This window comes from Taeniopygia guttata, chromosome 1A, assembly GCF_048771995.1.
Source record: "Taeniopygia guttata chromosome 1A, bTaeGut7.mat, whole genome shotgun sequence".
In the NCBI taxonomy this organism is placed as follows: Eukaryota; Metazoa; Chordata; class Aves; order Passeriformes; family Estrildidae; genus Taeniopygia; species Taeniopygia guttata.
Genome location: NC_133025.1, coordinates 16814242 through 16840316, shown reverse-complemented (window position 1 = coordinate 16840316; position 26075 = coordinate 16814242). Strand labels below are relative to the sequence as shown.

General features: G+C 35.4%; 1 protein-coding gene across 21 annotated transcripts in view; it reads right to left on the bottom strand.

The window, feature by feature from the left end:
* The window catches only part of TAFA5 (TAFA chemokine like family member 5), a 673456-nt gene that overhangs the window by 304534 nt on the left and 342847 nt on the right, over nt 1-26075 (bottom strand). For 7 of the 21 annotated variants that reach the window (XM_072920321.1, XM_072920345.1, XM_072920315.1 and 4 more), the window contains one exon: nt 6021-6084. The exons of the other annotated variants lie outside the window; for them this stretch is intronic. In XM_072920321.1, the coding sequence (XP_072776422.1) occupies nt 6021-6084 (64 nt within the window). The remainder of the gene's footprint in view (nt 1-6020; nt 6085-26075) is intronic. 21 annotated transcript variants of the gene reach the window in all.

The window sequence follows — 26075 nt, the reverse complement described above, 5'->3', positions numbered from 1 at the left end:
ATTGCTGGTTTGTATCTGCCATACATGGCACTCACCTAAAAGAGGGCTTGACTTTTATGGATGCCTGATGCACAGTCAGCTTCTCAAAAATGGGTATTCACTGTAGCTTTTATCCTATACTCACCCTTTTAGTGTAGAACCAGATGCTTTAACCTATACCTGTTTCTCTGGGTAACGCACCCCACTGAGATGAATTATGCCTAAAATAATAAGCTCCTGCTAATCAAATCTAACTTTGAGGATTGATGGTGCAGCTGTGAGGGAGCAGAAGGACAGAAAATGGTGATGACCAGCCCCCCAGGCTGGAAGAGTATTGAGGGATGAAGTGCATGTCTCTGCTTTGCATCCTGTCCCTCCTTCTTTTTTTCCTTCCCTTTCATTCTCCTTTGTCATCTAGGAAACAGAATTTCATGGCAGATGCCTTGTCATGGAAGAACAACACAGATTTGGATGCACACCTCATACACAGACCTTGTCGTCTTTTTCTCTGCTTCACTTCAGGTGTGGTAGAGGATGAGCTTATGGCCAAAATTCACCAAGTCATGGTAAACAACATGCTTCTGGCTCAGCATTGTGATGGCACAGCATCAACTAACCTCTAAACAGAAAGGGAGATATCTCACAGGGACTGCTGAAAAGATGGCTTTTCCACTGATGCCACAATGCATCTGAAGCTGGAAATGAGATTCAGCGCTTTTGTATCCAGTCCTGTGAGTAATGCATTGTATGGACATGTGTGGTTGATAATATTTGGGTCTGTAACATCAGTAGTTGTACCAAAAGGCTTCTGCAAAGTCTACAGTGTGTTATAGAGCCATAGTAAAAAACAGGGCCTGTGGTCCCCTAGTGGTACCTTAAGATCTGTCTCTAATCATGCTAAAAATGTAAACACCTGTATTGTTCCTATAGCTCTCATTGGAGGAGGTGGGTAGGAAAGACAGATACACATTTCCATATCTCTCCCCCCATCCCCAATCATGGATATAAAGGAGAATAAAAGAACTTTCATTTCCATGCTCCAGGTCCTGGGTTAAAAAATGGCAGCCAAGCCATTACACTGGTGGCTTGAGTAAACAGTGCAAAATGAGAAAAGACAGCTGCCATGGAGCCTTTCAATAGATTTCCTCCAGCTGTGCAGGTTGCTGGCCAGAGAGCTCCTTCTTATTTTTTTACTGCAGTCTTAATTTTTAAAATTTTATTATCTCTCATCACTATTTCAGTGCACATAAGGTAATCAGAAAGGAAGAGTTATCAAAATGTCTGTTGCGTAACCACACACAATTTGATGGACAGTTTCTTCTTTCCTTTGAATGTGATATGCTCTATTCAAAACTAGATTTTAAACAGTATTGTATTTACATAATCAATTTATCTCTACCTAATTATGACTTTTATATTATTCATTATTTAATTTATAATTTATTTTAACAATTATCTTTTTTTCCATTTCCTTCTTTGCTTTTCTTGATATTATGACCTAATGTAAGAGAAAAATCTTTGTGCAACATAGTTTCTATCAGAGCATCATAATTAGCTACAAAAGTATCTTAACCTTTTTTCTTCATAATGAGCCTGTACCTTCTAACACTTTTGGTGGCTTGCTTACTCCCTTCATTCTGCATTGCTCTTTCTGACTTCATCAGATTATTTTTCTAATTGGAAAAATGCAAGCAGTCTATTGCATACTCCATTAATCACTAGGTTTAGCCCACAATTTGTAAAAAGTCTTGGCAAATTGTCAATACAGAAAAAATGTCTATTGTAAAAAAAAAAAGGGAAAAATTTTTTCTGGTGAATTTTCTTTTGATTAGTCTGTGATGTTTTGGAATTTTGCACACTGGAATATCTCTTAAGAAAACATTAACCATTTTGACTGGACAATAATTTCTCTGAAAAGGTCATATACACTTAAATTAAAAAATAGCAAAATCTTCACAGTTGCACACAGAAGGTGTAGAAACACAATATGAAAACAAAATAGTGGAAGAAATAAACTGCAGATGAATATGCAAAATAACACAGATCTTAATAGCACTAGCTTTCTGTAATACAAACTGTGAGGTCCTATTAGCAAAGTGAGCAAAGATAAAAAGAACACAATCATGTAAACACAGAAAAAATAGGAGATTATGTGAATAGAGTACTAAGAAAACATAGTTTTTGGTTGTTTTTTTTTTTTTGAGAAACTCAAGTCATGACTTTTCTAGGAATATTGGTACAGAATACTGTGGTTGTGCCTAGTCATGTGGAAATTTGATTACTGCAATGACCATTTATGATTTCTGCCTTGCCAGCCTGACAGTGTCAGCTGTTAAGTCTAAAGGTCTCTGTATACAGCACTGAGATTTTGACCACACAAGCTTTGTTGTTGCTGTTCTTACACTACTCAATGGCAACCTCCTGAGCTTTGGCTCTGCTGCATTTTGTACTGTAACATTTCGGGCTGACATTTCGGTATGGTACCTGATTCACTGCTCCTGCAGACAGTACACCAGAGCTGAACTTCCTCCATGAGCAGAGTTTTCATGGTGCTGTTTCCCTCTATCAGCCTGCCGTAGTTTGAGCCCAGCTGGAAAATAAGCACTATGCAGCCGCTCCCTCAATCCCTCTCTCTCCCCTTCTGTTGTACCAATTGCTCCACATTATGCCCTTCTGACATAGTAGGGTGCTAGGGATACCAGTCACTGTCAGCTGAACCACCACCAGACCTTATTCCCAATTCATAGAATATCAGATGAAATTGGAGAAAAGCTTTATATTTCTCTTAATGCACAAGTGTAATTTTTGTCTGTCCTTAAAATGTCCTCACAGGCTTAAAAAAATCTGTAAACTCTCAATTTTCCACATGTATCCAGATAATATAAAATACATTCTGGCATATGAGAATAATTTTCAATCTTTATACAACTGGATTTATTAGATATGCATATGAAGAAAGATATTTGGCATGCACTGTCTGTGGCAATGTCTCATATATGGCTCTCCTGGATTCTAACATACATACATACCATCTTGCAAGTTACACAGCCCTATTAGACTGAAAAGAAAATATTTAGGTCTGGGAGCAAGGTTCAATCTAGACTTTGAGTTCTAGGTCAGAGAGCTTGCTTTAGGTACCATCTGTACCTCAGCTATCTCCAGACACAGCAGAGGACATTTTCCCTTGTTTCTCCAAGGATTGAATGACCTTCTGCGTGACAGTCATTCAACTGATTATTTTAATCTTTTAGTTAAATGCAAAACATTTCTCAGAGTTCTTTCCCACTTGATACTATCCACAAGGCTACATCTGTTATTCTTTCCTAGTATTGCCCCCTGGTACATGAAGGACAGATGATAAATCTGGGCTAGATTGCATCTGGCTTTTCATGGGCTTGCAGTGAATCAGACAAAAGGGTACAAGGAACTCCTCCTGCTTTCTTAAGCATTCAGTCAAGGGGAAGACACAAATTTATCCCTGATTTAGTAGAGCTCTGAATGTGCACAACTTTTGTATTTAATATTTATAGAAACACTGAGTGCCAAAAAAGGATCTAAGGCCATGGTCAGCAGTGGAGTTAGGTGACTTTTTTTATTAATTTCATTCAGAAAGACAATCCAGAAGAGACCAAAAATACTAGGATAGGTAATTTGGATTTCTTGACTAGATTTACTCCACACTTCAAAACAAAAACACCAGGTAAAACATTTCCCTTCTCCCTCAAATAAGAATAATACAATGGCAAAAAAAAAAAAAATCAGTTTCAGTTGTCAAAAAAAATCTGTTTCAGTTGTCTCTGTGTCTTGATTTTTTTTGTTCAATTTGACTAGCAAATTAAAAACCAAAAAAAACACACCTAAAACAGAAATAAAGCATCCATACAACTTTTTACGCAGTACAGGCAATGAGAAAGGCCAATGTTTAAGGAATGCAAATTGTACCCTTTGAAAAGAACAAAGCAATATAGCACAGTAAAGGTTCACCACACCCCTGATTATATCAATTTCATCCCTATCATACACCAGTACTACCAATCACACTATATATTAAAATTCATTATACTGTTCATTCTCTTATTAAGAGGCTAATCCAAAGGCTGTTTCCATTATTAATCAGAAACATTTTAATTTTAAGATCTCAATTGTCCATGGCTACTACTATTATCCAATGGTACAGGTGTAAATAATTCATTCCCTTTGGTGTTTACTTTCTGGCCTATGTCTATTGTGCAATCGTCTGCCTTCACAGGCTTGTTCTCTAGACCGGGCCACAAAGCACAAATTCTCTAGTATTTTTTTTTTTTTTTTTGGTGGGGGGGTGGGGTTTGTTTGCTTTTGTTTCGGGTTTTTTTTTTAAATTTTTTTTCTAAAAAGAAAAAAAAAACAGCTTATTTTACAAAATTGCTTTAATCTAATTATTATAGTAACCCTTTTCATGTTCCACTTTGAAATAACCTTGAATGGTGAGTATAACTAAACTTAGGATTCTAGATGAAGTTTCATTTGTGTCTTGTGCAATGGCATTATTGCTTCTTTACTCCAGGATTTAGTTCTTCCATTGCTTCCAAGGCCCAGAACATTTAACTTATCACAATTGATATTTGTTGGAGGACCTGATGCAGAAGTGATAGAGTTAATAACGAAAAAAAAAAGAACTGCGTGTACTTCTGAGGATTTAGAGGAAACAATTATAACAAGACTATTAACTTTGGGTTAAAAGAAAAAAAAAACAAATAAAGACAAATGCTGTTGGTAAGTCTTTGGGTCAGATAAGCTAAATTAAAATAATATTTGTTTTAGCCTTGGGAAAATACAACTGCAAACTGGGAAATAAGAGTTATTACAGTTAGAAATGGAAAAATATAAAGAAGATTAGCTAAGTAGTTTAAACCAAATAATCAAGGATGGAAACATTTCTGCACTGTGTTTATAAGGGTATAATTGAAAGCAGGAGATAGACACTTTTAAGGTTTTCCTTAGTGTCTTCCAATATGCTCGTGGATTGATTAGCCACCAGCGATTCTAATAAGGATATAGTGCTCACTAGAGTTTAACTTCATCTCTCAAACAGAACAATTTGAGCATATAAAGCTTTCTGTCTGAAAGTTTGAGACATATTAACGCTGCTATTCGGCATTACTTGTACTGAAATCAAGACCAAAGTAATTTAATTTGAGGGCAACCACTGTAGTACTTTGAATGTCCCTAGAAATAGGTGGGTTTTTTTCACTTTTCCTTATTTAATTTTGTAATTGCATGGTCAATAAGCACATTGTCAAACTTAATGCCCCATAAAAATTTATTTCAGTTTGCATTCTGGAAATCTTCATTTTATTCTAAAAGAAGTAAGGTTTTACAGTTTCCCTGTTTAATATTAATGTCTCATTTGTATTGGTTATTTATCCAGTTTTGAGCTTTTCTGCAATGTCTTCTAGCTCTCTGCTTAGGATACACGTTCAAGAACATTTCTGGACGTTCAAGACAAAGGACTTCCAGGCCTCTTTCACATCCAAGTCAAATATTAATTTGAGTTACCTGTATGAGTAAATGAAAAAAAATTCTTTATCTTAGCTTTCCTCTTCAAAACTGATACCCTTTATTACATGCCTCTATTTACTCTTCTACTTAAATGATTGTCAACTGCCTTATGATCATGCAATCCAAGTCTATTTTCTACAACTGACATTTTGCAGAACATCCTCACCACTTAAAAAAAAAATCAAATTTTATAGGCAAATCAGCTTTGTTGTTTCATTGGTGGAAGCAAGACAGTTTCCATATTCTGAGAGAACTCACATGCTTTGTGAGTAGCTTGTGGTCAGAAGCTCTAGCCAGGAAAAAAATACACTGCATGTGATTTTCCCAAGGTACACACTTGACAAGATTTTGCATATTTACTCTCAAGAGTGTGGTGGCATAAAACTCTTTCAGGACAGGTAAGTTCCTTTGAGGCCTCTGCCTCACAGACAAGGTTCTGGAATACTCTAGGGCAGTGGAGCATCCTGGGATGCACAGAGCAGTATTTAAGGGACTCTACTTACACTCTTCTCTCACAATCAGGTGCAGTTTCGCTTCCATTACACTTTGCTTCTTTATTTTTTTACACTGCAAAAAAAGAACATGTTCCTAAAGCAGGTATGTTCTCCCCACTGCAATCTTTTTATTTCATTTTTCTTTTCTTTTTCAAACAATGAAAACTGATATGCTTGAATAAACTATAAATATAAGTCTGAGTTTTAATTAATAAAGACTATGGAAATAATCAACTAACACATATGAATTATTAGCTTTTTACTAGACATTCTGTAACAAAGCAATTTCAAAGCTGTTTCCAATTCCCTCACATGCCAGATGAAACTGGGTACTAAATAAAAGATGGGTGCCTGTGAGATGAAGAAGGAGTGGCAGTAATATATTTGTCTTACTTATTTTCATACGAGGCTTACACAACGGATGTCCTCTAGAAATAATTTAACAAATGTTCTGCTCTTTTGCATTGCTTTGTAATTTAAAAGGAAAATTTCTATTATGCTCTTTCTCTGAGGGTCTTTGTGGCTTCAGCTAAATAATTTTTCTTTGTAGACCATGACATTATTTTCAAAAAATTCAGTCAGACTCAGGGAAGGTCCCATTATTGTTCCATGGACTGTGTGGTTTCATATATTGGTAATGAATGAATGACTCAATGCATTTCATCAGTAAAAGAGCACATGATTCCTTTCTAGGACAACATTGGGAGCTCATACCTTTGTAGGGGATACTAGCAGAACACTAGTAATGTTAAGAAGTATTCAAGATAGATTAAAACCTCATGTCCAAAGACTACGTTTTTGTGAATATCCCCACCTTTCATTTTCATGGATCCCTTCATCCTGACTGAAAAAAAAAGAGCATTTAAGCACATGCTCAGTTTTCTGTCAATATGCATGTACCAGTCTGAAATCAGGACTGTTAATCACATTTCCCAGCACTAGTTAGAGGTGACTGCTGTTTGGAGGCATTGGTTCACTGTAACTCCATTTCTTTTAACTTCTCATGTGGGGTCCTGACTTAGATTTCTGTAATCCTAGTGTAGCACTCAGTCTTTCTAATGAGACTTCAGCCCAAGTAACGCCATGCACAAGCAGATTTTTATCTTCCTGTAAATTAACAATTCTGCAAGAAAGTCAAATGATTCTGCTAAACACACGAAACTGGCCATGCTTGAAAATTAACTTTCTAGTCATTGCTCCAGCCCACGTGGCACTTGACAAGAGCTATAACACTCAGAAAAAAACATGTTAATTATCACATGACTATTATTTATATCTCTATTTCTTGAAACACCATTCAGTTATTAAAGATAGTGAAAAATGGCACTATCCAGAATGAATATGAAATGAATATTCATAACATAGCTAATTGTCACTGACATCTCAAATTTCATTATAATTTCTGTTTTGCTTAGCACTTTCTCACACTTGCAATAAGCCCATCACTGTGCTATTCAATTACCGACTATAACACAAGTCCAGACAAAATTACGTATACACAGTAGGACTCTACATTTCATAATCAGCAATATAGTTAGGATGTTTAGAGAAATGCTTCTTATATCAGTATAGATGCATTTATGTAGCACACCAGGTCTTAACTTACTCAACAGAATCTTCCCCTTTTTTTTTAAATAGGCATTGTGTGTTTTAATTTGCAGCAAATCTAATAATTTAAGAGTTTTTATACTTGTTAGTGTAACTAAAATCAACTTTTCCCCTCTATTGGGACATTATAATAGACTTTATTTATTTACTCACTCAGTGAGTGCATTTCTTCACTCCTTTGAAAGTGCAAGTAGGAAAATCCAACAAAACAGAAAGGCTTACAAGTGAGACATACTAATGTTTATCGAGACCATTATTTTTCTTGGAGGCTTGTTAAGCTCTTAAATGTGCATTTGTATCAAGGTAATGTAGCCCATGCTTTTTGTGTAATATCACCTACTTCACATACACATAGACAATAACAGAGCTTAATTTATAAATTACTGTGGTTATAATGCTGGCTATACAAAGCCAAAGGGAGATTATTTTAGCTTTAAAAATTGACTTGGGGAAAATTAACATAGTAAACAAGCATATTAAATACTAACTGCTACAAACCATACTGATTTTTGCTGCTGCTAAAGAAAGTTATCTAATTTAAAATATCTCTCAGACTTTAACAAGCATTCCTCTTAGAAACACTTTCCTTTACAATCACTCTTATCTGAACTGCATTAAAAAAGAAGCTGTTCATTGCCAGCTGTTTAGAGCTGAATGTTTTGATCTGGACACTGTGATGAGGAAGTTTGTCACAGGTGGGAAAGTAGTCATTTGGGAAGGAGAATTCTTGATGGTTTGATCATGACATATTTGCCAGAATTCCTAGAACTGTGGGTCAATAAATCCCCTTTTCCATAAAGGGGAAGAAGTCAACTCCTAACTAGAGGGCGGTCAAGCCACATGGAGCTGCAGAGCCAGCTGCAGAATGCCCACTGACTTCTGCTGTGATAAATGTCAGCCTCTGAAGCAGTTATTTACAGGCTCTGTCTGTGGTAGCCCTGAGATTCCCAAAGCATGGTTGGCTGCAGTATTATGCATAAGTTCTTTCTATCACAGTAACCAAGGCAATAAAGACTGAAGCTGACAGGTCACAACCCCATTACACTTTATGGCAACTGACATTCTTTTTCATTAATGGATACTTTTAAAAAATTTAAACCATTTTAAGAAACATTTTCCTAAGAAAATGTTTGTGTATCTATAAAAAAAACCAGCTTCTCTCAGCTCCTCTTGGTTGTGCTATCATTATTTCTTTTATTTTCTGCTGCAGAAGTTGCACAAAGGTATATCAGCAGGAAGGGCAAAAAGAGCTGTGTGTATGAGAAAGTTTTAGACTAAGTGTACACTTTTGTTCTCTAAAAAAGGTAGTAGGTAAAATTTTAAAAATTCCTTAAAGGGAAAAATCAGTGCAGACACTCAGTTTAAAACGGATTTTGTCTGTCTGGTATTTACAAAAGCCATCCATGATTATTCTAACTTAGATAAATATTGAATAGAAAAAAATAATCTCGAACAAGCATCATAAGCAGAATCTTTCTTGAAAAACAATTATCTGGTGACACTCACAGGCCTAGTTAGCTGCCCCTCTCTGAAGAGGGACTAACAGCTAATGACACTCTGCCAAAGAAGTTCTGCTGGAGGTCATATTTGATACTTGTGACATTTAAAACAGAAATGTAGAAAAAAAAGGTGTTAATGCTGGGAAAAGAATCAGTGAACACAAACTGAAGCACAACTGAGTTGTTAATCTTTATATCTATCTAAAAATACCAGTACTTTCTTTATCGATGCAGCTAGCTGTCTGATACATCCTCATTCTGTTTAAATATGCTAAACATAAAGACCTATTTTAAGTGACTTGAAGAATACAAGGGGAAACATGTTAAAATGACATTTTACATGAGATTTAAAATACATGTTTCCTTGAACTCCACCCTTCATCATCAGTTAATCAGCTGGGAGAGACAAGCTACACTGTGGCGTGCAGAAGTGTATGAAACAGGGCACAAGATTCAATTCATAGCTAAAGTACTCCCAAAGATGCTGGAGTCACTGTTAATGGCCTGGATTCAAAGTCAAAAAAATCCAGACAAGATACCTTGAAAATTCAAATGAACCACGGAAATTAGAAAATGTTCTCATGAGAGAACAATCAGGTTCTGCAGCACCACACATTCACTGAATTTTTTCCTAATCTTTGTGGTTTGGAGATAAATTTTCACAGGTGATCCAATAGCAAACTGGTGTTTTCTTCAGTTTGCAGTCCAGTAGGAATGTGAAGATATGTTATAGAGCTTTTAAAGAAAAACAAGAATTTTAATGGGAATCTTTAAATTTCCCTTTGGTGTGGTGGATACTGCTTTTCTGATTACAGCAAATGTTGAGTGAAGCTGCTATTAAGTTCTTTATGGTTCCAAACCAACAGTACTGAACTCACTAAGGGAAAAAGAAATTGGTTGTCAGAAAAGAAATGGACAAATAAATAAATATACTGGTAGAAGTCAGAGAAAAATAATTTGCAATACTGCTATTGGAATTGCTGTAAAAAGCGCGGCTTTAATCTACTAGAGAAACCCATTCAATGTGAAGACATGATTTTGACAAGAACAATGGGAGAGTAATTACATCCCAGTTTATGACAGATTATACTATTAAACTGGCACAGTAGTCATATTTGACCTCACATACAGAATAGTTTTTTACAAAATAAGCAAGCAAGAGAACAAAACATAGTACCTGTAATAATAACACAATGTACAAAAACACTATTTAATTGAAAATTTTGATAATGGAAGACAAGGCAACAAAAGGAAAGTGAGATGATGAACCCTTCTCTTCTAAACATCCCTTGTTCTACTTTATATCTACAGGATATTTGAGTTCAGAAAGCAAAAGATCACCTCATTTGGAGACGAGATTCTTTTCATTCAGATATAGACATTGAGGTCAATGAGATTTACCTCGCAGGTTTGAGACACCAAATTTATGTATCTACATGTGACTTACATAACCAAGACATCAGTCCAGTCAGTAAAAACCTGTAGTTTCAGTCAGCTGTCTAAACACAGTATTGCTTTCCCATTTAAAACGCCTTCCAATTTAAAATTTCTTTTTAGAGTATCAGAGAAAACCCCATGGGACTGGTAGATATCACAGAGGACTTCAAGGACACTTTTCCAAAGAAGAGGCTGGAGAATAGGCAAGAACACCTGAGGGATAGCTCATAAATTTGACCTCCGTGCACAGACAGCTGGAGCACAGACATTTGATCAATGGACCCAAAGATCTGCTTAAGCCCCTCCAAAAGGGACATCTTCAGCAGATTAACTGAGCTGATCCCTACACGCCCCTGCAGAGGACCAGGATAAAATTAGAACTATGAATTAAGTAATGTGCATCTACTTTCTCTTATGCATACATATTAAGTGGTTGGTTAAACATTATTCTGCAGTGCACATGTTCTACAAATGAGCAAGCCTTGGGTTCACATTAACCAAGTGCACTAACTTTCACAATCTAGTAGGTAAATCATTGGAAAGAAAGAGGATTATTGTCTTGTCATATGAAGTGACTTTATTTGGAATACTTCATTCAAATGAAGGAACTACATTCTTAGAAACAGACTGGCAAATGGGAAGGAGTTCTTCAGAGAACAAAAGAATTAAGAATAAATACCTCAATTTTTACTTATTAAATCACTTAAATATTCCAAAGAGTTCAGTGCTTGAACAACCACAGACAAGTGATGGAGAGGAAGAACAGTATTAGCTTGATAGAGTACAACTCCTTAGGAAAGAAGGGGATTATAGCATGCAGTACTCAGGGGTGTATTTAGAAAACAAAGACAAGAAATATAAAGAGAAACTTCCCAGTCAGTGATACTTTTTTAGTTATTCAGTAACCTCTGAAATATAGAAATCCCACTTCACAGGATACTGAAAACCAAACTCAATTTAGTAATAGAAAATGTGCTTTAGGAGAGTTTCCTATATCAACAGGGAGACAGATGGGATAATCTGAAAAGCTCATCTACTAGCAACATCTATGATTTTTCCCACACACTATTAGTTGTCAGATATTTTGTCAGGAAAGCAGCTATCCTAAAAAAGAAACAAGATTTGTCAAGAGAATACCAAATAACTCTTACTCAGAATTCACACTGGTAGGCCCTTAGCAGGCTGCCTTAAATCATATCTATCCACCAATATTTCTGTTTAGCAGATGCTTCTTGGCTAGTACTTATTTTGGACTAGCTTTAAAGTAAAAGATTAAGGGCATTGAGTATTGATAACTAAATTAAAAGGGCTGGCTGCCAATAGCTATAACAGTAAGTAAAGAATAAAGAGCATTGCCTGCTCTGTGTCCTCTTGACCACACAGAACAATCATTAAGAATTAAGTGCTGTGATTCAGTCCCCCTCCTCCCTTTTCCCCAGGAGGCAATGCCTCACACACCACGAAGTATGCAGTACTCCGGGAACAAAGCCAAAAGGAGCAACTCGTTCTCTGAATGAGAACAGCTCAAAAATAGGTCTTACCCAAGACAGAGGGGCAGGGGGAGGGGAGTGACAATGTTTCCTGCTATTGCTTATAATGCATTTTTTGTAAATGGAATGAAATTTGTATTAACTCATCTTTTACTGACTTCCTTAAATGAAGTTCAGCTGATTTTAGCTGAGAGGCTACTACAAAACTCTGTAATAAAATGATACTGTTTCTTTTATTCTTTTACTTTTGCAATCGTATATACATATATATATATGTAAGCTATATTTTTCTCTAGCTAGATCATGTAATTTACAGTAATTTATAATGTGTGAAGTTTAAAAGGAATTGCTTTCAACAATCCCATATCCCTCCTTCTCTTTTCCCCACTAATATCTGCTCCTGGTACACCCACCAAACAGCTGCATGATACATCTTACAAATAAATATACTTTATACACACACACCACCCTATATGAGTATACATATGCATTTAACCCTTGTACCCCTTGTACTAAACTGAAGAGCTAGTAATAATGGCAGTAATGATTTGAAAAATCTGTTTTACAAAAAGCCAAAGTGTAACTAAAAATAATAGCTGAGAAACAGAGCCCCTTCTGTTGGCTTGAGCTTGCTGTCTGAGACCGGTTATACAAAAATAAGGGCACTGACTTCACTGTAGCTGAAAGCAGGAACAAGTGACAATAAAAGTTATGCAATGTTTGCATCTCTTTAAGTTATTTAATTTATTCTTGGTAGAGTGAAACACAACTTTTGATTGTCTCAGTTACATTTTCAAGGGGTTTCTTTCTCTTTTGCTTACAATCAACAGCTGAATCATTTCAAATACATGTTATTTTCCATTTGGAAAACACATTGTGATTTGGGTTTTTTTTTTCTCAAGGCTTTAATTTCTAATGATGTTCAACATTATCACCACTTTCCTATTTACTCTGCATGCAGATCAACCTTGATTGTCAGAGCAACAGTGTGGCTGGATGTGGTTTTTAAAATTAATACTCTTTAGAAGACTAATTGCTCTAGAGAGCAAAAAATGGGGATGATATCAGAATCATTCAAAAATCCTCCTGTGGCTCTTGTTTAGGTGTTTTAGACTCTACATTGATGACTACAAGGTAGAATAGGCTAAACACAAATGGTATTGAATTTGTACTGAAGATTCATTTAAGTAGGCATGTTCAGCATAAAGAAAATATTAAACACTCTCCTGGCTGTGGCTCACACACGAGTGGCCAGATGACAGAAAGATCTACTCTTGCAGGTGAGAGCCACTGGAATACTGGGGAGGGCAGTCGAGGTTAGCAGAATTGAGCAGTGACAAACAAGCTCTGAATCATTTCAAACTGTGGCTGAACTCCTCCTCCAGCATCCCCTCTCCAGAGGTCTGGCACCCTCTGAAAAGGCTTCAGTATGTGACAGATGAATCAGAGAGTATTCCTTGAGGGAATTCCACTGTTGCACGGCTCCTCTTTGTCTCTTGTTCCCTCTAGCATAACACAGTGCATGCAGTTGTCACGTTCAAATATTCAGACCCTGGATTTACACACAAATACAGATGTTTGCATCTGCATAATGAATATACCTCCAGTTTTTAGGGTATGCTCAGAATGACTCCAGCATTTAATGTCTGATTAAATTAGGAGGATGTGCATTGTGACTTTATATAAACTTCATGGAACAGTTCTCAGATCAACAGTCTGTGAATTTTAACTATTAGATATCAAGATCTTTCAGTTGTTACAAAATTTTGTTTTTATTCTTTTTTAATATCCTACATACTGGAATAGGACATGTCTTAGATATCTTTTAGTATTAAAAAAGTATTACAGTAGATATAAATGGGAATATTTGAACATTTTTTTTCTTGACTGAATAGTTTTCCTCATACATGACTTTTAAATACCTCAAAGCAAACTGGACACTAAGCTTACACTGCAGTCACTGGAGGGGGAAAAAGCCCTCATCCAGAGAGCAATCAATATTATTTTCCAATAAGCCTCTGAGATAGGTCAGCACACTAGTAAGTGCTCATTTCTCTGTGTAATTTACAGATAGGAGCTAGGATAGATATCTGAAGCTTGTTTATCTACATTTTTGATGACTGTTGTCAGAGAAATCAGCACAAACCCAAATGACCAATGCAAGTTAAAGAATGTATCTCTGTGCTTGTCCTCTTTTCCCTTAGACTTCATCAAGGAATCACAAAATCTCAGTGGTTGAGCTTGGTGTAGACATCTGGAAATCCTCTAACACCTACACTCAGAACAGCTAAGGCAGATTGGCCAGAGCTGTGTCTAGGTAGGTTGTGAATATCTCACACAATCCCACTGTGTTTGACCACTCTCAAAGAAAAAAAAAAAAATAAATTCTTATGCATAAGTGAAATTTCCAGTACTTAAATTTGCATCTCTTTGGGCACCACTGAGGTGAATCAGGCTCTCTCTTCTTTAGAACCCTCCAATCAAGAACCTCCAGAAATGGATAAGAACCATCTGAGCTTTCTTATCTCCAGGCTAAACAGGACAGATGCTGCAAACCCTTAAAATATTTGTTGCCCAAGTAAGTCCATGTTTTCTTCATAATGAAGAAAACTGGACATAGCACTCCTGATTTGTCTTTCCAGTCCTCACCAGAGGCAAAGGCAACTCCTTCTGACCTGCTGGCAATGCCCACTGTAACGCAGTCCACGAGGCTCTTGGTCTTCACTGCAAGAGAGCTCATCTGGCTCAGGCACAATTTGCTGTCCATCAAGATTTCCTTACTCTGCAAAGCAATTTTCCAGCCTGTACAGATGCATGGTGCTATTTTTCTTTGGCTGCAAAACTCAGTATTTTTATGTGTTAAATTTCACAAGATCAATACTTCTATTCATTATAGCCATCAAGAAGTCAATTTATCCAATTTTTTAAAGTCATCCCAATGAATTGGAAATACAAAACTGCTTCAAAGGGCAAATCATCCATCTATTGCATCAAGTAATGTCTGGGAGGAAGGGTTACATCTCTTTCCATATCTGTGGCCAATCACAGACTAAAGAGAATCTGATGTTTTCTTTATGCTGAATATGTTTGCTTACTTCACAAAAAATCTTTCTTAATGCCTTATGCATTTTCTTTTCAAGAAAATATGGATACTAAATTTTATTAAACATGGCTGTGATGTTGCTTAGCTCTTCTTTGATCCCTGGCATTGAAAATGCAAATGCTCCTCCAATAGCAGCCTTCCCCCAGTCTAAGGCATATCTTTATTTGCTGTCTTATTTTAGTCTTTAGTTACCTTACCCACTGTGTCAAAAAGTTTTATTTTTAATTGCAATAATTTAAAGCTATTTCTGTAATATTTTATAAATCTCATAAGAACAATATTTGATATTCCAACATCCAGTCAAATTCAGTACCTTTAATAATACTTGATTTTTTCACACACACCACATATTTCAGGCCTGATTTTAAAGTTTCCGTAATGCGAACTATTTTTTTCATATACTTTAATCACTTTTAAGAGCTCATGTCATGGTAGCTCCCAGCAAAGAGAAAAAAGACTTGAAGTCAGTAAATTTAGTTGGTTTTTCTTTTCCTAAAGCAAATGTAGAAAAGTGGTTGTTTTTATAATTTGCACTAGTCATTGAATAATGTTTGTATTGCCATTGTTAGTTTAAAGTCCAATGACAGATCATACATTAAAATCATAACATGAAATTCACTTATAATTAAAGTATAGATTATTTTACAAAACTCTCTAGGATCTTTAAAAAAAGAATTGAATAATAAAGATATAGGTATGCTAGTTAAAGGAACAACACAAACAAGTGAAAATTTATATGTAAAGGAAAAAAGAAGAAATAAATATTCTTGCATCCCATAGGTTTTGTAAAAACTTATGGCTAAAATGATAAATCCTGTTACTTGTGGAAAGAAGTTCTCTTCCAAAGTACAGCTTTATGATGGAATTATATCATACTAGACTCCTTCTGGATTTTTTTTCCCAAAAATATTTTCTTAAGAGTAATTGTCACACAAATCACCCCATTAAACCATGTTCTGAATTTCTCATTCATTTTTCCATCTACTGAAATGGCCTTCAATAACCCTTTCAAAAATGACAGAGCTCCCCCTCTGGCATGCCCTGCCCAGAGCTGTGGCTCCTTTTGAAGAGAGGTCAGTGGGTGCAATACAGACCATGGAATGCCAAAAGCAGACTGTTGAGACAGGCCTATCATTTGAAGTCATGCATGCTTTTCTCCACCTTTTTGTCACCGTCTCTTCTTAATTTTTTAAGGCTACTGGGAACCAAACTGGCCCCTGGCACAAGTAAGGCAATCTTAGCTGCCACTTTGCTGGGCTTAATTATTGCAGTGATGCAGAAGGGCTGTGCATTTCTTTTTGTATTTTTACTGTCCTTGGTAGAATATTACTGAAGGACAAAGTAGACAATGTAATATATGCCACAACATATTACAGAATTTCCATGAGTCTACATATATTTTTTTTTAAGCAACTTCAAAAATAACTTTACACTTAAAAATGTAAATCCCACCAAACATAACTAGAAGAAAAGGACATTGTTTGTAGATCTTACTGTGTCTTTAACTTTTTTCCTGCTAAAGCATATTCTGCATTCTCATATCCAAAAAAAAAGCCCAAAACAAACCCCCATCCCCTAAAAAAAAAAAAAAAAATTAACTGCAAAACTAAAAAAAACAAACCAATGCCCAAAACAAAAGCAAATACAAACTGCTTCCAATAATATTCCAAGTTAAAAAGCTTAGATTCATAAGACCTGGTACATACAGGTTTCCAGTAACTCCTCAAATTCCTTCTTGGTTTCAAGACACTGCAAGGTTTTTTAAAAACCACCAATAACATTTTCACTAAATTACTTTCCCTTCATTCTTACTTTCTTCATTGGTGTGAAGTCTGAACTGTTTTCCTTCCAAGTCTGTCATCAAGCAATAAATGTAAACATTTGCCTGTTATTGCTTCCACCTGAGCAGGACTGATTAGTTAATTTTGTTCGGTTTTTTGTTGTTTTTTTTTTTTTTTTTTTTTTATGTCATAGGAACGTAAGTTGATGCCACAGAGAAAGGTTGTTGATATCTTCTATTACTATGCTCCTTTGTTGAGAGAGTACAGGACAGCACATTATTTTACTTGGACCAAAACAGCTTGGTCAGACCAATCTAGAGCCAGATTAAGGAGTGCACTTTTCCTGCTGATCACAGGTGCTCTGTGGCATGAGGAGCAGTTGCATGGCTGCATCCTGAGGCTGCAGCTCTCCTTGCAGCCACACCCACAGCAGGGCTCAGCGCTATGGGCAGTGGAAGATTCTGTTACTCTGAAATAACAATTCTGTTCTTGACACCCCTTTTCCTTTGAACTAGATATTGCAGCATCAATAATGAAACACCTTTGAATTGTATAGAAACCTAGAGCTTTCTATAAAGGCTGTCTTTTCCCCTGATTAGTGCAGCTTTTCTTCAGCACTCTACCTCTGAATGGTTTGTCTGCTGTGTGCTTTCCTGCTCTAAACCAAAGCTGTCACTGCAAAATGCAAAAATTTTAAGAATGTGAGCAGGAAGATTTGACTAACTTTTGTTTCTAACCTTCTAATTTCTATCTGCCATGATCATGTATAGATTTTAACATTATCAACATGATTATAATGTACGTTTCCATCAGATTTCCTCTTTAAAAGTCATCATTTAAAGGAATCACTCCAATGTAAAATCCATGCTTTTGTATGAACTATGTTTAGCTATTATTCTTGGAAAGAATATTTGAAGTTATAACCTCAGAGAGAGGAAAAAAAATTGTTCTGGATCTTCAGTCTTTATTTTCTGCACAGAACAACCTTGTTTTGCATCATCATTCTGTTCTCTTATGGCCTTCAGTTTAAATAAAAGTGTAATTTGGTTAAATCCATAAGAAATGACAGTATAATAATTCATAGGAAAATCTACGTTAAATAATTTTTTTCTCTCTTGACACTACTACTGTTAAGCTTAAACCAAATTCCTGTTTGTTACTCTAGAAGAAAAGAAGAAAATCTACTTTACCATCAGAACAGTTAATCATTAGTAAGGGCCAAAGAATCACGCCCTGTTTTAATCATGATGTCAAGAAAAATTATTCCATTTATTTGAAAACATGTCATAAGTGAGAAATTGCAGGATGCTTTGTTTTTCATTAAAGGTATTGACATTTTATTTCTGATTCTTCACAAAGTAGACTCAGTTATTTCATCCTTGTGCTCATCAGCATTGGAATCATTAAAAGCAGTGAAAAGCAGTTAAACTTTCTAAGATCTGGATATTGATCTAATTAAAAAAAATCTTCCCCGGTTTATTTTTATTAGATTTCTTAATAAGAAATAAAAGTGCAGGATCTGCACACAACAATCATGCTAGTTTCTATTAAGTCTGTCTCTTCTGTGGACATGTCATCAGGAATGTCAGATTCAGCCCTTGCATTGTTTTTCCTATACAGATTTTGATTTCTAGATTAATATACCTGTGCTGCACCTTTTTCCATAAAATATATCTTGGATGTATTTAATTATATTTTGCCTAAAGTTAGACTTCAGATTATCTATACTGTATTTCTATTCTCCGATAGTCACACTCAGGCTCCTTCTGCAGCCAAAAACTTACAGCAAACTATTAATTTACTCACATACACTAGGTACTTTAAGGTTGAGAGAAATCATTCACTGCTGGGGTCATTTTCACTCCATAGAATTTAAATGTGATTCTCAATATCTACACTTCAGCGAGTCCAAATCTTTGTCTGTCTTTTTCATCCACAACTTGCCTAATGTGCAGTTAAACCATGTCTCTATCACTCTACAGGAGTCTAGTCAACAACTGAATACTAAACCCACATATCATATTTAATTAGGCAATTTAACCATGCTGATTTCAGGATTGCAGTTCGTTCTGATTCACATTTGAAAACAAACCCCAGACTGTTTAGAAAGAAAGTGTCACGCTGAACGGCAGCAGAAGGAGCTCTCCAAATCATAGCGTCACTTTTTCCTGATACATCAGCTCTTGAGGACATTTCTCCAACACTCTAGAAAGATTGGGACTGAGCAGATAAATTGTGATGTTGAGGTCCAGGAAGGTGGGGAATTTGAATTATACTACAAGCCAATAGTACTGAGAATTTAAAAACAAAATCTGCTTCTGTTGCCTTTCCCATATAAAGGTTTTTGGGTTTAGCTCAGGTTCAATGTAAGGAGATACTTTTAAGAGTCATTAGTGAGGCAGTATAATTTTGGTAAATACATATTGCATATGAGCTTTGTTCAGTTTGCAGTTTACAGAATTGAAAGAAGATCAGAGGTGGTTATAACCTCGCATTGCATGTGGATAACCACATAGCTCACCCATCTCATCAGAAAAAGCCTGAAATTCTATGACTGAATGCCAGGCAATAATGTTTATAAAAATATTTTCAGAATTTAAAGTACTGCAAATATATGGCACCTTCTAACCTCCCAAGTCTGCCCTATTCAGGAAGAACCAATGGAAAAGCAAAAATGTATTTGAGCCAGGACAGATTCCTTGGAAGTAATTTACATCAGACTGTATCTCATAGAAGATATCCCTGGATAAATACTGATAAAGCAAACCTAGTTATAATTATAGGCAACTTCAAACTAGAAACGTAGTTCATTATCTAACATCAAACCTCCTTCTTGTGAGTCAATCTGTGAAGTTACAGAGCATTATTAGTTGTATGTTGTCAGATTTAAAAAATTAATGCATGTTAGAAGAAATGCAGGAAGTTCATTTTTTTTTTTTTCCATCTTGGTTATGAAAACCATAATTTGAACTTTTGGACAGTCATCTCAGTAAATTCAGTCACCAAATGGTTTTCTTTTGTTTAGGAGCTGTATGACTGATTGATTCTTAATAAGTGCAAAAAATAGCTGTAGGCAAACAACAATACTAAGCTCGCACTGCACAGAAGTAAGCTCAAAAACAGATGCCAGCCCTCAGCTCTTCCTGTATAATTTGTACATGGCAACGATAGTAAAGTGATTCCTTAAGCATATTTTCTAGCTTATTATTCTCTACTATCTTATTTCATGTGGCACATCAAAATGCTCTTTTATACCTAGGTTGCTAGAACAGGATAACAGCAGCTTTTTCCTAGTGCATAAAATTTCAAAGGTTGCTACTTAGAGGAGGCACCATTAAAAATCAGAATTTGCCAGCAGTTAAAGCCCAATTCGACACCTAGAATAGGAAAGCAATTATGGTATGCTGCTGTATTTAGAAGGGTTGGCAAGTCTTGATCTCTTAACGGGGACTTCTGTTCATAATAAGCAGAGAAACAACGCAACTAGGTAAGGCAGAATGAAAAATTTTATCAGGATTTAAGCTTCAAACAATAAAATTCCATTACATTTCAAAGGTAAATTATTTTTTAAAAAATTTGTTGGTTCTCCTGATTTCAGAAATTAGTTTGGAATTGCATCTTTTTATTTCTGTTTTGTGAAAGCAATCCCAGTGTTTGACATGAAGTACTTAATCCCACTGTTCAGCTTTAAAATGAGCACCATTAACAATTACCAACTATACCGTGCTCAAAGGGGATGAAAATCAAATGACTTAACATTCTAATTTTTTCCAGAATACAATCCTGCTGCCTCAGGTGAAATCAAAATAAATTCCCAGTACTGCAAAGAGTATGTGTGTTCTACCATACAGATATGTCTTAATGGCACTGCATAGAGTGCAGCATGTTGAACACATTTACTGCCCATCTTGTGCATTTGTTAAAATAGAAATATACCTGGCATTTTTGAGGTAGACTCAAAAGATTAGGAGGATAAAATTATTAAGAGATGTTCCTTTTGTAGCTGAAAAAGTCTTATATTTGAAGGGACCAGTGAGCTGACTAGATTCCAGTATTGTTGCACATAAGCTGGATTTGCACTAACAATACAGTACTGATTATACCTTAAAGCAAGATTTACTTTCCTGTAGAAGATCATCCCTCTTTATTTACTGAGCTAAGCACTTCATGGGCATTGCCTTGTCTAGCATGAAATAAAAGAGCTTGAATTGAAAAAGGCTGCTGATGAATGAAGAGTTATGTATGCAGTAATATATTTAAATTATTTACTATTTATGCATTTTAAATGGTTGTAAGAAACACACATTTGTGAAGAATTGATACTAATGTTGTCAATTACCATATATAGCCTTTGGGAATGTAGTGACAAAGTTCTCTACTCCTGTGTTATCCCTAATTGGAGCATGGATGGATGTCAGCTTGATCAATCACATTCAGGTGAGATTTTCACCCTAAAAGTTAAAATATCTGGGTTTTTCTTAATACTCAAAATACTCAAAACTTTTATTTTTATCTAAATAAAGAATGTAATTCATTATTTCATAAAATCTTTGTTAATCCAAGGAAAACAAAATATCCTTTAAAAGCCACAGCGCTTGCAAATGAGAGGTAAAAATATGGACTTTATTTTGTTTCCTAAAAATGAGAAAACTTACTTGATGCTGTAACAGTGTTAAGTCACTGGAGATTGACATCTTCATAAAAGTCAAGGGTTTTAAAATATTTTTTTTTCCTTTATTGCTACAGCTGCCTCTGTGGTATCAAAACACTAATGTGCTACTCAAATAATGTGTTATTAAATCGAAATAATGATATTTGTTTTACTTTGTCAATAGGAGATTTGTACTGGAAATGCAGCTAAAAATTTAAGTTAAGACAGGAAATTTTCAAGAATTCAGGAAAAGTGTCTCCACATTAGCCTGAACAGAGCTCATTCTATCTCAGTCTTTTCTGGACTAAAAAAGAGTCTTTTCTCCATAACTTAAAATAGGATTTCAGCCCCAAGACCAAGGCATCTCCTCATTCTCCATTTTAAATTCAATTTCTGTTCTAAGAATTTAAGATACTGTGGAGTCATAAAACTGGCACACAGAAATCCCACTAGAAGCACAGCTCTGGAGATCAGGTATCTGAAAAATGACACAAACCATAAGAAAGAGAATCCAGACTCATTCATTTGATTTAGTAGCTGAAAAGGGAACAGATTCCAAAGACGAAACTCCAACTATAAGTAGTCCTCATTTAGGCCAGTTCACATGAGCACTAACATGAATTAAATCAAGACAAGATCTAAAAATCTGGCTTAGTAGGATTTGTAATTATGCATGCCAAGGACTGGCTTTTCTGTCTCTTTGAACAATATCAATCTTTCCACGTGCTTTTCTGTGTCTGTGTTTCTCTTCAGTACCAAATGTTTACAAATCTGTAGCAACACTCAAAATGGTATTGACTCTACAAGTGTACTTTGGACTTAATTGATGTCAGGAGTGGTTGTTATTTTGGATATTTTGGGTCATGGAAGAGAATGATGAATTTCAGATTCATGGGTGACCTCGTGTAGAAATTCCATAGAGCAGTTCTGTGCACATAGGTAGACAGAAATAACAGTAACCATGATTGTGACTCTGACCTTCATTGGTGTTAATCCGAAAGTCTACATAGACAGGCAGACATTTCAAATGGCATAATTTGATGGCAAAGGCTTTTTGCAAGGTAAGAGAAATACTTCCTGCTGTTGTTCCTCTTTATGAAAGTGAGACTGATCCTCATGAAATGATGACCCCATTGAGGAGGTCTTTCAATTCCTTATATGTTAACTGCAAGTTGAATGTTTCACATTGTCTTACTTTTGATCTGGTAGATTAACTTATATTTTTTATTGACTTTCTCACAGTCATGGGTAGCCATCTAAAGATACAGATTTTCCTATAATAAAATCAGGATGGACAGGCATAGGAATGCCAAGATTCCCTAAGCAGTCCTCAAGAATTTTTCACAGGTTTTTCTCTACTGCTACTGCAACCCTAAGCATATATAAAATATCTCTCATGGACTAACACTCTGAATTTTTCTATTACTTTCAATCAAAAAAACCCAGTGTGTGATAAGTTGTAAAATTGTGCTGAAGTCATGAGGTACTCCAACTGCAAAAATAAAGCTTAACTACTTTATCAATATTAATGTAGAGGCCTAAAAGTCTGTTCTTCATATTAAAAATAGGAAAATCTAGGCTTAGAATCTTAAAAAGAAGTACCACTTGTAGAACTAGATTCCTCTTACTTGTAATATGAAGCTTTTATACACATCAATGATACCAAAAAACTTCATGGAGAAAATACTAACGGCCTGCAACCCATCATAATTGTTCTCTCACATTCTTAATTCTAAGTCATAGTATGATTTTTACTTTTACAAAGGAAGAAGTTTCTCCTACGAACTTCTAAAAAGTAGAAGACATGATATTTTTAATGTAACTGTGTTCTTACCCAGCTGAATGTTAAATCAGATCATAAATTAATATACACTGCACATGAACTTTTGTTTCATAACATTTACATTTCTTCCAAGCATGCAAAGGAATTCCCAATCCAGTCAAAATGCTGATAATGTTCAGTTTGGAGATTAGGTTTATTTGAAGGACATCTAGATTTTAAAAAGTAATAAAGGTTAAAAAAACAAAAAAGGAACTTATTAAAACTAGCTAGGTGGCTGCCTAAAAATTTGCAAATATAAACAGAGAAGTTTCATTGACTGTGCTTCTAGAAACCTCTAACTTTTTTTTCTTTTGCAAATAGATCACTTCTTGGCCACATCATTTTTAACCATAAATGTAAGAAACGTTCAACACAAGTACATCTAACATCATCTCTGGTAAAATATATGGTAACACAAAGAGTATAGCCAGGTAAATGAGCAGGTCTGCTCCGTGCTACAGAACAATTATGAATGGATGATAAACTGTGAATAGGAAAAATTTCAGGAAAAAAAAAAAAGGAAAATTAGTACGGCAAATATAAGATTATATGAACAAAGAATGAATGACATTGATACAGGATGTTATACTAGATTGTGGGGTACAAAAACTCTGCAAAGTGCTGTGGGACTGGATCTGGGCTGAATATCACTTTTCTGTAAGAGACTTATCTAAAATGTCTAAAAAGGCAGAATCCTCACTATTGAGTCAATGGAGCACTGCAGTCCAAGACACAGCTAATTTTCAAAAAGTCTGTCTAGGTCTGCTAAAACTTTCATCTAGAAGATTACCAATAAGACTGAGAGGTTTTGGAAGATATTAGAGAAAATAAATAAAGGAATGAAAACAGACCTTCTGTACAATTGAGAGAGTCCTTGCCTGATCAAAGAAAAAGATTAATGGGGAGGAAGGGACTTAGTCACAGCCTGTAAAGATCTATACAGGTTTTTATCTTGCATTTTCCTATCCAGAAAACAAAGCTATAATAAGTTCCCATGACTGGCAGTGATGGCATTCATGATAGACAAGTTTGCCTCAGGAGTGTAGCTAAATTTTCTAACTGATGTCTTTTAGAACCATTTATGTAGTATTACTCTTGAGCCTCCCCACCTGATGATTTAGAGCATTGTTTAATAACATGATGGTCTTTTCCAAACTCATAACCTACAGAACAACTTAACTGATAATTAGTGCTTCTAATATTAGAGCGTAAATTGATTCAGTGAATAATTCAGAGAAAATACAAGGCTAATTCAGCAACAACCTAAAAGAAAAAAATGAGCATCATAAGCCCGTATTTCATGAACAGATCTGTGATTTAAAAACATTTTTGCAAAAAATCCTAAACAAAGATTAATTTCTCTTGGGTCAAGAAGTATGTTTCTTTATTCATGAGTCCACTGTTCTTTAAAAACATAGCATCCATTCTAATTTTGTCATTTGGGAAGGTAATATGCTGAGTTAAAATCTTGTCTATTCAGACTTTTTTTTCTGTAGGATGTGGAGTACAGATAATTTGAACAGCAAAACACCCTGTCTCTTGTGAAATACTCATTTGCTTTTAAACTTCAGTGCACTCACTGCAATCATGCACCGAAGCACCATATTTAAAACACTGAATGCTGGATATATTTAACAGGTTCAATTCCATTTGCTGGTTAAAGATTAAGAGACCAAAAGATGGCATCTATTAACAATACTGTATGAAGAAAGGAATCACTGCACACTGAAGTAGGTCCCACTGGGGGCCTAACAAGCACCTGCCATTTTCACGTGGTGAGAGATCAATCAGTCTCTATGTGCAGCAAGACGACCTGCCAAAAGCTGAACCACAAGGGGGAGAGAAGAAAAATGATCAATTCCCCAAACTGTGTGCTCTGCAGTAATAAAATACTGTTCTCTAAACACTTACACTCTTTTTGCAATTGTGATATCTTGGTGACGATCAAAATTTGCAGTGAAACCCCATGATGATATACAGAAAAAAAAGATTTCAAAAATGTATTAGAAAATGAATTCTCTCTATTGTTAATCTGTAAATTCTTTGCATTAGAAGAAAAATAAGTTTTAGGGTTTTCAAATTGACAGCTGTGGAGAATAAACAATCAAGATGTTTTCCTCATGTACAAGACTGCATTTCAAATTTTCCAGACTTCAGTTCATTGCTTATTTGATTCCTGGTTTTCATGGAGAATTGAGTTGGACAATGGAATACTAAAATGTTCTAAATATGTATCAAAAATAGAACAGTGACAACTGGAAATGAAAACAGGAGAATAGGAAACTGGTATTTTTCTATTTGCTTGTGTTGTACCAACATGTCTATAAATTCACTTATTGTCAAGAAGAAGAATAGCCCAAAAAAAAATCTCAGAAACTGCAGATAATTCTAAGTCCTACCCAAAAGCCCAGGATATTCCAGTTTGGGTTGGTGCCAGGGCACCATACATTTACATGTTAAGGTAAGGAAAGCCAACCTCAATTTGCAAATATGAATGAAATCTCTAGACAGTACTATTCTTTCCTAGGAAATTAAGTACTCAAACTTATCTTAACAGCTGACATGATCAAACAAAATTATCTGGAATTCCAGGAGAAGCACTTAGATCATGTACTTCTTATCGTATTAGCCTGGATATTTTAATATTTTCATGTTCTCTCTCAAGTGTTCTTA